The following is a 12,141-nucleotide window of genomic DNA, read 5'->3' as shown; positions in this document are numbered from 1 at the left end:
ATGGACAATCGTTAACTTTTGGCGCCTCTCGAAATCTGCCGTGCGCCACCAAGCGCGCTACATCGATGGTTGGTGACTTTTGTCTGACCCAGACGCAAACTCCTCCGGTCCGTACCGTTTGATCCCACATACATGAACACACACACACACACACTCCTTTTGTGGCCGACGGTCAATAATTTCGGGCAAGGTTGCGTGGGCGCAAAATGGTTTTGGCGAATATTTCTTTTCGTTTTTCTTTGACCAACAGATTTTTCCGTCGCCCTCCCGAGCCTGGATTTTTTTTTGAGGGGGGTGGATTTTTATTTGACGCGATTTATGGTGGCGCGAGCGCGGGAAGGACTATGAATGATCGATGGCCGTTAAGGAAGTGCCAACAACACGATTCGCGATTTTATTGCGGCGTTGGGTGTGAGAAATAAAAAGGGAGCGACATTTTAATTGACTCGCCGAATGTTAACGGAAGGCTGGAAGGCTTTTTGACGCCCCGAGCCCAAACTCTGGTGGTCCGCGGATCTTTATGATCGACTTTGAAGACCTTATTAGTCGCGCTGGGAAATAGATTATGTTTTTATTTAATTAGTGACTTTCGCTGTACTGCTTGGCCAATTCGTCGAGGGCAATAAAGAATTTCGACATTCAATCTGTTCCCCTCCAGTGTGTCGTGTGGTTTTACAAGCACCTCGGCATAAAACTTCCAAATTAAGTTTATTTTGTGTGTGACAAATTGCTCAGTATTTAGTTTTTACTTCAAGCAATTGTATCTTATTAATGTTTGTGACCTTCTTTCTATTTCTCTTCCTTAGGGATAACCTGTTCCGGTTCTCGTTGCGACTGGACGTGATCGAACGCGCCTCCTGGGACGTACCGCAGAACCTGCGATCGCTCTGCACGACGAAGGGCCAGTCGGAGGAAGCGTGCCGGAACTATATCATGGTGCTGCAGAGCTTCGGCAGCCAGGTGTACGTATGCGGCACGCACGCCTTCCGGCCGCGTTGCACCGTGCGCCACATGGAGGACCTCTCGGTGACGCGGGACGACGACGGCATGGCCAAGTGCCCGTACAACCCGGCGGCCAACATGACGGCGCTGATGTCGGAGTCGGGCCAGCTGTTCGTCGGGTCGACCACCGACTTCTCCGGCCTCGACTCGGCCATCCTGCGCGCGGACATCACGCAGAACAGCTCGCGCATCCTGCGCACCGTCCAGTACAACTCGCTCTGGCTGAACGAGCCCCAGTTCGTCGGGAGCTTCGAGCACGGAGGCTTCATCTACTTCGTGCTGCGCGAGGCGGCGGTCGAGTATATGAACTGCGGAAAGAGCATCTACTCGCGGATTGCGCGGGTCTGCAAGAACGACCCGGGTGGTACGCCGGGCATCCTGAAGGACAACTGGACCTCGTTCGTGAAGGCCCGCCTGAACTGCTCGCTGCCGGGCAACTATCCGTTCTACTACAACGAGGTGCAGGGGATGGTCTACTCGCACGATGAAGGAGTTCTTTACGCGACGTTCACCACACCAGAGTAAGTAGTTTCAGAATTGTTAACTGATGATTGTCGGCAAACATTTCCTAAAAAGGGCTAGATGATTAAAAGTAAACCGAAAACGCGTCCCGGATATCTTAAACGATGAATTAATGTTTTCAAATAGTTAAGTTACCTCTTCTTCTTGGCGTAACGACCTCTTGGTCATGCCTGCCCGTTAAGGGCTTACGAGACTTGTTTCCCTGTTGTAGTACGTGGATAGTCAGTCCTCTCGTACAGGGGAGGGTCCGGTCTCGGTTGGGATTCGAACCCACGCCCTCGAGGTGGTGAGCCCCGGCGCTCATGGGCCGATTTTCTAACCGGCGCTACCGCTCGGCTGTCGCGGACCCGAAAGTTAAGTTACCTAAAAAGTGGTAAAAGATAAAATATTTGAAATTTTATCGTTGAACTTTTCAATTATTTTCAATCTTATTTTCGTTGAACAATTTTACCTCATTCAACAATTTCAATCTTTAATTTTTCGAACAAAACAAACCTGACATCGTGAAAACATTGAGATGTGTTTTGTTATGAAGCACTAAAATTTTCTTACGGGCCGGACTTTGCCGACCCCTTTTATTTTTTATTTATTAAATTTTTTTATATTTATTCTATTAAAAGTACGAGAGGTTTACTTCTGATCTAGATTATAGATGTTGCACAATTCTCAACCATGTTAACTTGAATCCTTACAACAAAATCCTCAATAGTTCCATAGCATTTTACATAAATGTTTCGTAATAATGCACCGAGTGCCAATATAGCCATAATTTGCTAAATTTATTTAAAGGCATTTTTACTTAAATGGTTGCAAATTCCAGATCATTTAAATTTTAAAGAATATTAATTAAACATGAACGTTAGGTATTTAAACACTTTTGTGAAATTCTTTAATAAATGTTGTCCTTATCTTTGCTAGGAAAATTAGCAGCGTAGTTGATGACTTTCCCAATTTCATTTCCAAACCATTCGTGACCGTGACTAAAGCAGCCTAGGAAGCTATAGAAACATTAATGTACAACTTAGTTGGGTTGAGTTCACCCAAGAAATGAAAAGCTTTTTATAATAACACCCTTTAAAACTTGTTTTGTAATTGCAGAAACAGCATTCATGGGTCGGCAATCTGCGCGTACAACATGTCCGCCATTCAGGCCGCGTTCGATGGCGCCTTCAAGCACCAGGAGTCGAAGGGAGCGGCCTGGCGTGCGCAGGAAGTCTCCAGCCGGGACCACTACGAGTGCCGCGGATCGGTTTCGGCCCCCGGCCGTCACATGTCGCTGATCGAGTCGTCCAAGTACCAGCTGATGGACCAGGCCATCCAGCCGATCACGGGCCGACCGCTGCATCATGCGGCCCTCGAGCGCCTCAGCCACATCGCGATCGACGTCATCCCGACGAAGCTGCACGAGCGCGTCCACATCATCTACGTGGCCACGGACGACGGGCTGATCAAGAAGATCTCGGTGTTGCCGCGCACGAAGGACACGTGCGTGATCGAGCTGTGGCAACCGGAAGCGCGCACCGACGGAGTGACGGCCCGCATCCGCACGATGCAGTACGTGAAGGACACGGAATCGCTGTACGTCGGCACGGACCGAGCGCTGATGCGCATCCCGGCGAACCACTGCGGACGCCATCCTTCCCGGGCGAGCTGCCTCAACTCGATGGACCCGTACTGCGGCTGGAACGAGCTGCAGGAGGCGTGCACGGTGGCACCGAACGGGGATACGCTGGCGAAGTACTGGGTGCAGAATGCGACCGAGTGCCCGGTGCTGACGGCTCCGGTCGATGGTGGCTGGTCGGCGTGGTCGGATTGGTTCAAGTGTGCCCAGTCGGGGAGCGGTGGTGGTGGCGGTATCGGGGGAGCCGGAGGACAATTGGCGCTCCAGCTGCAGAGTGCCGCCGCCGAGGAGTTCGGCCCGAACGCGGACTCTTGCCTGTGCCGGACGCGAACCTGCAATAACCCACCGCCGAAGAACGGAGGACGCGGATGCACCGGAGTTCACATCGCCGTCAGCAACTGCACCGTGCACGGAGGCTGGACGGAGTGGTCCGCCTGGTCGGCCTGCTCGCAAACGTGCGGGATGGCCGTGAAGACGCGACGGCGCACGTGCGGTAATCCGAAGCCGGCGCACGGAGGACGCGTTTGCGTCGGGCCGGATCGGGCCGAGATCTACTGCTCGCATCTGCCTCCGTGTCCGGCACCGAAGCAACCGCCGGTCGATGGTGGTTGGGGTCCGTACGGAGACTTTGGGGAGTGCAGCGCACCGTGCGGTGGCGGGTTCCGCATCCGCCGTCGGAAGTGTGACAACCCTACGCCACAGAACGGTGGCATGGATTGCTCCGGGTGTCACTTCGATTACGAGGTTTGCAATACCCAACCCTGTCCGGATGTGCGGAAAGCGGGCACCTGGACACCTTGGTTGATGGTGCCGGGTGGGAATGGGTCCACCGGCAGCGGAGGTTACGTCGAGAAGCGCTTCCGGTTCACTTGTAAGGCTCCGATCGCTGATTCGGCGCTGCTGAAGATCTCCCCCAAAGAGGAAGTGCGTGTATGCCAGGCGGATGGATCTTGCCAGAGGTCGGTGGACTCGGCGGGACTAGCGGCGTCGATGGGATCCTCCTCTGGAGGCGCTACGCTGGATGCCGATGGTGAGGATGGTTGGAGCGAGTGGAGCTCCTGGAGCCCGTGCAGTGCGTCCTGCGGAGGAGGCTATCAGTATCGGACGCGCGTCTGCGAGAAGCTTGAATGTATCGGATTCAATAGGACGAAGCGAGCATGCAACACCCAACCATGCAAGGGTAGGTTCACCTCAAAAGACACATCGTGTTCCGAGCATCATCTAATCACACCCTTGTCTTCCTCTCGCTTCAGGTGAATGGGGTTGCTGGACGGACTGGACACCGTGCACGGTCAGCTGTGGCACCGGAACACGATCCCGCTCTCGCCAGTGCCTCTCGATGTCCGGCAGCTTAACGCCCGAGAACGACTGTGAGGGTAAAAGCGTGCAGTACGAAAGCTGCGAGATGCCAAACTGTGACTGTAAGTAACGGATTTCCCGGTGGAGCCAATTTCGAGCCAAACATAACCTCTCCTTTTCCTTTTGCAGCATTCCTCGGCTGGGGCGAATGGAGCGAATGGTCGCCGTGCAATGCGGACAACGAGAAGCTTCGGACCCGTGTCTGCCTTCAGCCACACTCGGTCTCGGCCACCGGCGAGCTTACGTGTCTCGGAAGCGATCGGGAGCTACGCAAGTGCAACATCGAACTCAACAATGGTGCGTCAATTTGCCCAGCTTGAGGTTTCTTTTGGAAGGATACTAATCGTAACGTGCTCGTGTTCCTTCTTTCAATTTCCAGATGGTCCACTACCACCGGCGGCAATCTACGCCTCGTCCGTCTCGGCCATTCTGATTGCGGTCGCCGTAACGATGCTCGTGTGCTGCAGTGTCAGCATTGCCGGCACCGTGCACTACATGAGGCGCAAAACGAAGGGTCTGAAGGCGATCCAGGGTTCGCCGTGCTACGGTTCCTACCCGAACCAGTACTCTTCGCTACCGACCAAGGATGTAAGTGGATGGATCGCACACGATCATTCATTTCCTCTTAAGAAATCTTTGAAATTAAAGGGTGTTTGATCGTTCCTTTCTTTGCAGTTTACGGATAGCGGCAGCAAACCGAAACGGCAGTCGTCCTTCAAGGGCCCCCGGAACGATGCGAGCGGCTCGAAGCTGTCCAATGGCACCGGCACGCTGGTCAAGTCGATCAACGTCAACGGTGGCCCGCTCGGCAACAACACGCCCAAGATTCTGGTGAAGTCGTTCAACGAAACCGACACGGCCACGATCAAGCGGAACTCGCACGGTCCGAACAACATCCGGCACGCACGCCAGCTCGAAATGGACGAGGACAAGTACTGACCAATGGGCGACCGGGAACAATGCCAGCCAGAAGGTGCGAAAAACGAAAGGTGAAAGAACATAGACATAGTAACGACATACATGTAGTGTAACAGTTGCGCCTCAAGATTGACCTAACTGTGGGAAACGGAAAAGCAAAGGGAAAGTATTAGCAATTAACACAAGAGACAACTTAGGAGTTATGAAGAGACTAATGAGTGGACGTAGGAAATGGACAAGGACAAGAAGAGAGAGAGTTTGCAATGCCGATTTGTGCCATTAGTGTGTAAATGTGTTTTATTTTTCGCGCGATAATCAAACAAAAGACAAAGCAACGAAAAACGGTAGTATTAAGGTAACAGAACTTTAGGGATTTAAAAACAGAAAGTCGTAAAAACCGCCTTCCAGGGACCCCCCCCCCCCCTAGCTTGTATTTATAGTAATAATCCTTCAGAGCGTGTCGTAGGGTCAGCCAAGTCCAATCGTGGGTGACATATTTGCATTTCTAAATGTCGATTGGCTGCATCCTGTTTTCTTTTTAAAGTGAACTTTTTAACATGTAAAAACTAGACGGCAATAATAACCTGTTAGGTAAGGCATCCAGGTGGACCTGTCGCAGGTGATCTCGGCCGAGCAAAGCGACACCCAGCGTACGAGGTAGCTCATATTGAGCGCGTTAGTATTTAGGCACATTTTAACCACCGTAACCGTCGTAGGTTTTGTGCAGATCGTCAATCTCCACGGCGGACACGGTTATTTTGTAAGGGCGCATAGTCATCATAGCATTCGAGAACAATCAATCAAAAAGACTAGAGCAATACGGAAAAAGACATACCTAGCGTGTAAGGCGAAAAGAGGGAGGGAGCTTTGTGCTTTTAGGTTTTTGTTTGTTGAAGTTTTCCACTAACAATGTGTTTGATTTCAACTGGTTGACTTTGGTAGTGATACAAGTGAATACATTGTAGCATTGTTACAGCGATTTACAAAAGTGAAAACAAACCCTCAATAAAAAACATTAATCCTTTTGGGAAGAAAATAAATATATATAAACACATGTGTTCGTTAATTTACAAACCTTCGAATTATTTAATTTATGAGAAAAACTTCATCATTCCGATCGTTTTATGATCGTGTTCAGATGCTTCTGCTGTGATCGCCAACGCTTTTTGCGATGGCCGCCGGACCAATCAGCAATAACTCCACCATTTTTCTATTTGACTGATAACGGGAAGCTAGACAGAGCGCGAGAGAGTTAGCCCATCCCGACGTCCATATGCCGTAGCGTAGGTCAGGTGTAGACGTCACCCGTGCCGCGTCGAACAATTGCATGCTACCCTGGTACGAAATGACGAAAGCCGCAGTCGGGGCAGCAAAAAGGAATCAGAAATCTCGTCCGAAACGGTCGCGGTGGCTCAACAATTTAATTCGCTCGCACCAGGGGAGAATGATCGCAGGATGATGATCGTGTAGTCCGGTAGCGCACACACTGACCACGCTCTTATCAATCGCGCAATGGAATGCGATCGGTCCGGTTGTCAGTGTGAGCGTTCGGGGACGGATTAGTGGTATACGATGGATGCTACCTTCGGTGAAAGCTGTCCGCCTGGTATCGAGAGGAATAGTTTTTCGTCGCTTCCGTAAGAAAGTGTGCGACGAGGATCGTGCGTGTGGCATTTTCCTCATTCCAGTAATATTTTTATTTGCCCCATTTCGTTGCGGTACGAAAGTAAACATAGGAAATATAATATTGTTCGGACGTAATTTGTGTCCTGTTTGGGGAGATTCAATGTGGGAAATTTATTACAACTAGTTTACGAACCATTACGATCAACTTTCAAACGAATAACGTAGGTTTTTCAAATTGAACGAAACATTGAAAAGGGAAATGCCATGTTTTCTCAACCAATTTTTTAATTTCCTACTGGATTTCAGTTAATTGTGAATATTGATGTGCGGGGTCCGCGACAGCCGAGCGGTAGCGCCGGTTAGAAAATCGGCCCATGAGCGCCGGGGCTCACCACCTCGACGGCGTGGGTTCGAATCCCAACCGAGACCGGACCCTCCCCTGTACGAGAGGACTGACTATCCACGTACAATAGGGAAACAAGTCTCGTAAGCCCTTAACGGGCAGGCATGACCAAGAGGTCGTTACGCCAAGAAGAAGAAGAAGAAGAAGATGTGCGGTTGAGCGAATTTGAATCTCCAATGACCAATCGTCAAGAATTATGCAAAGTGATCGTAAGTCCCATTGTTTCAAATCAGTTTAACTCGGTTCTGTATTATTTACGGTTTGCTTGATAGTACTTCCTCAAACAATCTTCGCTCGCTTCGAAGACAATTCCCATGGGAAAAAAGTTTACGCAAGGTGCAACTATAGTTTTCAAAGTGGAAAGCAATATGTTTTCCTTTTACCACTATCAGTAGCGTACTTTTCGCACTTCGTGATTAATTGCTCTTTGTTTAGTGGACATAGTGAAAAGAAAGGACATTGGGCCGACGGTTTCGAGACGTTGCGGAAGGTCCTATGCAAAATGCTACAATGGAGAAAGCAAGCGTGTGCGCGAAGTAAAGTGTTTTCAAACAATGTTCTAACATCCCACCATTCGCATAGCCATAATATAAACCGCCGCGAGAGTAATACAAATAACGCACAAGTCGTTAAAAATACGACGGATAGAGCGAAGAGAAAGACGCTTCTATCGCCATCAGCTGATTAGTGACAATTGGCGTGGCGCATCTTTAGCGCGGGACACTCCGAACCAAGACCAACGGACAGTTATTTAGCGCAGCTAAATGTGTGCGTTTCCCTTGCGTATCGCACGGTCCACATCGTTGTCCGATAAGTAGCGATGAAAATGGACAAGAACTGCCAGTGTCGGTGGCACAGTCGTGTCGGAGAAATCATACCGTGCGGACACGCGCGACGAACATCGCTTTTCCTCGGGAACCGGATCCAGAAACGAGCGCACCGATGGAACGGAACGGTCATACGCAACCGATCGGGGCGAACGGTGAGCCAAAGGGTCACACACGGTGCAAGCAGCCACAAAATGGAACCGGTACTAGCAACAGCGGGGTGGCCGCCGCTTCGGACGATGAGTGGACCATTCTGGAGCGAGTGGTTCGGGTGCTGGCGGAGGAAGGGTACCTCGGCCCAACGATCGACCAGAAACCGGTGGTGGAGTTTGAGTATCCGGAAGCCTTGAAGGTAACTACAATCGACGCCCTTTCTTGGGAAGGAAAAGAAAGTGAGGGTGTTTTGCGACATTCCGTCTTCGCATACGCATTCCTGTGAAGGCTGTGAAGGTCACGGAAAGTGCACATGATGATTCGAGTGAACCAAAACGCATCATTAGGCAAACGCGTGGTCAATGTGGCGTTGAAGAATTGCTTATTAGATTATCTACTTATCTCGCAAGAATAAGTACAATGGTACCGATGTTAGCGTGGAGTGATAATGATTACAATACTCCCGTTTGTTGATACGATACGGAACCGGTTTCCTGGATGCTCACTCGGTGATACACGGGCTCGTCACGGTTGGATTGCAGGAACTGATATCAAAAGCAATATCTTTTTTCCTTCTGATGGACAGAAACTTATTCATTTCCCGATGGACGACCCGACGCCCAGCAGTGCCGACACGATCGAGCGAATCATCCGCCAAGTGTTACACTATTCTGTGCGCACCGGCCATCGGCACTTCCACAATCAACTGTTTGCGGGAGTAGATCCGTACGGTCTCACGGGAAGCTGGATAACGGAGGCGCTTAACACCAGCCAGTAAGTGCCACATGAGGAATCGATATATCGAGAGGTTGTTCAAAATACTTTCACCGTTGATTCGCAGGTACACGTTCGAAGTTGGACCAACTTTTACGCTAATCGAAGATGCAGTGATCGAGAAATGTTTGCAATTGTTTGGGTTCGGTGAAGGCGATGGAATTCTCTGCCCTGGAGGATCGATGTCCAATATGTATGCGATGGTAGCGGCCCGCTACCGGAAGGTACCGAACGTGAAGAGCATCGGTTTGACGAACCTTCCGGAGCCTTTGGTTGTTTTTACCTCGGAGGATGTAAGCAAAATACCCGACTTTAGTTCTAGTTGTTTTTTTGTGTGTGTAATGTGTTGTCGATCATTGCAGGCCCACTACAGCATCACGAAGGGTGTACATTGGCTCGGAATCGGGTTGGACAATTTGGTGAAGGTTAAAACCGACCATCGAGGGCGTATGATCGCGCAGGAACTGGAAGCCTCCATCGAATCGGTTCTCGCTTCCGGTCGCAAACCTTTCTTCGTCAATGCCACGGCCGGAACGACGGTGTTGGGTGCGTTCGATGATTTTCAGCAGGTGGCTGACGTCTGCGAACGGTACGGATTGTGGTTGCACATTGACGCTTGCCTCGGTGGGACAGCGATCCTTTCGCAGCGCCACAGACACCTCCTACGAGGAGCCGATCGGGCGCAATCACTTGCCTGGAATCCACACAAGACGCTCGGTGCTCCACTGCAGTGCTCGATCTTTCTGGTCAAGGAACGAGGGCTACTGCACGAATGTAACGCCGCCAAGGCGGACTATCTCTTCCAGCAGGACAAGTTCTACGACATCTCCTACGACACCGGGGACAAGAGTGTCCAATGTGGCCGAAAAGTGGACGCTTTCAAGTTTTGGCTCATGTACAAGGCACGTGGCCAGCAGGGTTTGGAGGCGCTCGTGAACAATGCGTTCGATTGTGCTGGAATGCTGCACGCGGAAGTGATCCGAAGGGATGGTTTCCGCCCAGTGCTGGAGGAGTGCCAGTACACGAACATAAGCTTCTGGTACGTTCCGAGCTGGTTGAGGGTTGGGCAGCCGGAACAGGAAACACCCGAATGGTGGCAACGGTTGTACACGGTTACGGCGGACATCAAGGAACGAATGGTTAAACGAGGAACGACTCTGATCGGTTACGTGCCATTGTTACACAAAGGCATTGGGAACTTTTTCCGCATGGTGGTTACCTGCCATCCGAGGCCATCCTACGCATCGATGATGTTTATCATCGAGGAGATCGAACGTGTCGGTGAAGAGCTTCCACGTGCAGTGTGATTACAGGAAACAGGTTTTTGTAAACATCTAGAAGAATCAATCGGATAATAAATCATATAAAGAAGCCACTAGAATTAACAAAAAAAAGAAATGTTTCACTTTAATACATTACAAATCGTTACAAGACATATTTATGGGCAGAATTGGTATAGCTTCCTAACGGATTAAAACCTATCTTTATTTTCGGAAACTTGATGTGCTTCTCATGAAGAATGTATCGTGCAGCATCAGTGCTGGACCGCTATATCGTTTCATTTTTAATCACTTCACCTTTAAATCATCTTCAATCATACCCGTTGGTCCTTTGCAGTCCACCGCCGCACAAAATTGGTACCCATCGGCGAGTTCTAATTTTTCCAAAAGTTTGGGTTCTGCTGGAGTCTCCGCTGGAAGTTGGTGTACCACGTCTGCACCGTCGACAACGGAACGAACGTTTCGTTCGGTGTCGGCGTCATTTGGCTTTGCGTTACCGAGAAACTGCTGACAAAGTTGAAAAAGTTTTCCAGTATCTTCTGCCCGAACTGATAGTACGTGCTCGATGAAGTCTACAAAGAAGGGGAGGAGGAATAGTTTTTTGTTGTTGTTGTTCCCACGCTGTGTCCGGGTAACCTACCGTGGAGGGAGTTTGTTGTATCAGGGAACTTTCCGGCTCGATCGACACACCGATTTGAGCGATATGTGAGATGGGCAGATTGCTGCCAAACACGTTATTGGCCATCATGGTTCCGCTTTGGGTGGCGATTTCGTCCAGTTTCTTCAGCTGGGAAATTTTAAATATTGCCGATGGCTTCGAGTTGGAGATGTATCCCAACAGTTGCCAGTTTGGTGGAGCGTTTGGATCGGGCCAGCTAAAGTAAACTAAGGGAGATGGGGGAGAGAAAGGTGCTTAGATAAAATGTGTACTCCAATACTATTCACTTCAAACGACGAAGAAGAAAACATACCACCGCCAGCCATCCCCTGAGGGAATGGAGTTGTTCCGGTTAGAAAAACTACCACATGATTAACGTTGTCGGCGTCCGGGATGTTGATAAGGAAATGTGTGTCACTAATTTGTTGGAAGTCGGTTTGGACCTAGGTTAAACAATGTAATGCACACCGATGAAAATTCCGTATGCCGGCATGTTGATGCGAACATTGTTCTCGAACTTACCAATCGACCAGACACTATAACACCGAGTGCGTTTAGCATTTTAAAGCGTATTGATCTACTGGCACAGCGTTAAAACTATGGTGTTATCAAACTTAATGTGTTTTACAACGTACAACTTTATGAAAAGCCGTTTTTTGATTGCATTCCTTTTGCGTGCCGCTAAAATCACAGATGTTACGCCGGAACTTCTGATTCTTTCAAGGAAAAACAAACGACTGTCTTTGCGGGTTTGTTTATAATTCTGCTAACGCCATCTGTCTTCAAAATGAGAAACCATAGAAGTATGTTTCTTTTTTTTTAAAACATTTAAAAAATTAGTTTTCCCAATAATTTGGTTGATTGATAAATTAAAATATAATTAAGACATTCCCTTTAGTCAAGGAAAATCGTTATCAATTCCTTTTTTGGTAATTTAAAAAATCCAACAAGCTCTGGTATTTGCGATCCATCAGCCAAACTGACAACAACTGTCAAAC

At 49.4% G+C, this 12,141-nt stretch overlaps 3 protein-coding genes across 3 annotated transcripts in view; 2 read left to right on the top strand and 1 right to left on the bottom strand.

The window, feature by feature from the left end:
- LOC131260311 (semaphorin-5B) overlaps window positions 1-5,829 on the top strand; it is a 73,097-nt gene extending 67,268 nt beyond the window's left edge. Inside the window, exons 2-7 of the mRNA XM_058262009.1 lie at window positions 807-1,523; window positions 2,623-4,325; window positions 4,399-4,566; window positions 4,634-4,801; window positions 4,884-5,092; window positions 5,180-5,829. Coding sequence (XP_058117992.1) covers window positions 807-1,523; window positions 2,623-4,325; window positions 4,399-4,566; window positions 4,634-4,801; window positions 4,884-5,092; window positions 5,180-5,443 — 3,229 coding nt within the window. The 3' untranslated portion in view covers window positions 5,444-5,829. The remainder of the gene's footprint in view (window positions 1-806; window positions 1,524-2,622; window positions 4,326-4,398; window positions 4,567-4,633; window positions 4,802-4,883; window positions 5,093-5,179) is intronic.
- Window positions 5,830-8,508: 2,679 nt separating this feature from the next.
- On the top strand, window positions 8,509-10,586 carry LOC131271639 (cysteine sulfinic acid decarboxylase). The gene is made up of 4 exons (XM_058273133.1): window positions 8,509-8,630; window positions 9,018-9,205; window positions 9,273-9,498; window positions 9,568-10,586. The coding sequence occupies exons 2-4, from the start codon at window positions 9,036-9,038 to the stop codon at window positions 10,510-10,512; spliced, it is 1,341 nt and encodes a 446-aa protein (XP_058129116.1). The 5' UTR covers window positions 8,509-8,630; window positions 9,018-9,035; the 3' UTR covers window positions 10,513-10,586.
- Window position 10,587: 1 nt separating this feature from the next.
- LOC131271641 (protein OPI10 homolog) lies at window positions 10,588-11,858 on the bottom strand. Its single transcript, XM_058273134.1, has 4 exons — window positions 11,666-11,858; window positions 11,457-11,586; window positions 11,126-11,370; window positions 10,588-11,057 (listed from the first exon to the last, which is right to left on the bottom strand). Exons 1-4 carry the CDS (start codon window positions 11,702-11,704, stop codon window positions 10,860-10,862), a joined length of 612 nt encoding a protein of 203 aa, XP_058129117.1. The 5' UTR covers window positions 11,705-11,858; the 3' UTR covers window positions 10,588-10,859.
- Between the last annotated feature and the right edge of the window lie 283 nt (window positions 11,859-12,141).

The sequence above is a fragment of the Anopheles coustani genome, chromosome 3, assembly GCF_943734705.1.
Source record: "Anopheles coustani chromosome 3, idAnoCousDA_361_x.2, whole genome shotgun sequence".
NCBI classification, from domain to species: Eukaryota; Metazoa; Arthropoda; class Insecta; order Diptera; family Culicidae; genus Anopheles; species Anopheles coustani.
The sequence above is the reverse complement of the archived record's forward strand: the minus strand, read 5'-3'. Positions and strand labels throughout refer to the sequence as shown.

What these genes read in the sequence shown, in the direction of transcription:
- LOC131271639 (XM_058273133.1), top strand. Translation starts at nt 9,036, where the DNA reads ATGGACGACCCGACGCCCAGCAGTGCCGACACGATCGAGCGAATCATC. An exon ending in GAGGCGCTTAACACCAGCCA is followed by an intron (nt 9,206 to 9,272) that starts GTAAGTGCCACA and finishes GTTGATTCGCAG; the next exon opens with GTACACGTTCGAAGTTGGAC. An exon ending in TTGTTTTTACCTCGGAGGAT is followed by an intron (nt 9,499 to 9,567) that starts GTAAGCAAAATA and finishes CGATCATTGCAG; the next exon opens with GCCCACTACAGCATCACGAA.
- LOC131271641 (XM_058273134.1), bottom strand. Translation starts at nt 11,704, where the DNA reads ATGCTAAACGCACTCGGTGTTATAGTGTCTGGTCGATTG. An exon ending in TTATAGTGTCTGGTCGATTG is followed by an intron (nt 11,587 to 11,665) that starts GTAAGTTCGAGA and finishes TGTTTAACCTAG; the next exon opens with GTCCAAACCGACTTCCAACA. An exon ending in TCAGGGGATGGCTGGCGGTG is followed by an intron (nt 11,371 to 11,456) that starts GTATGTTTTCTT and finishes CATCTCCCTTAG; the next exon opens with TTTACTTTAGCTGGCCCGAT.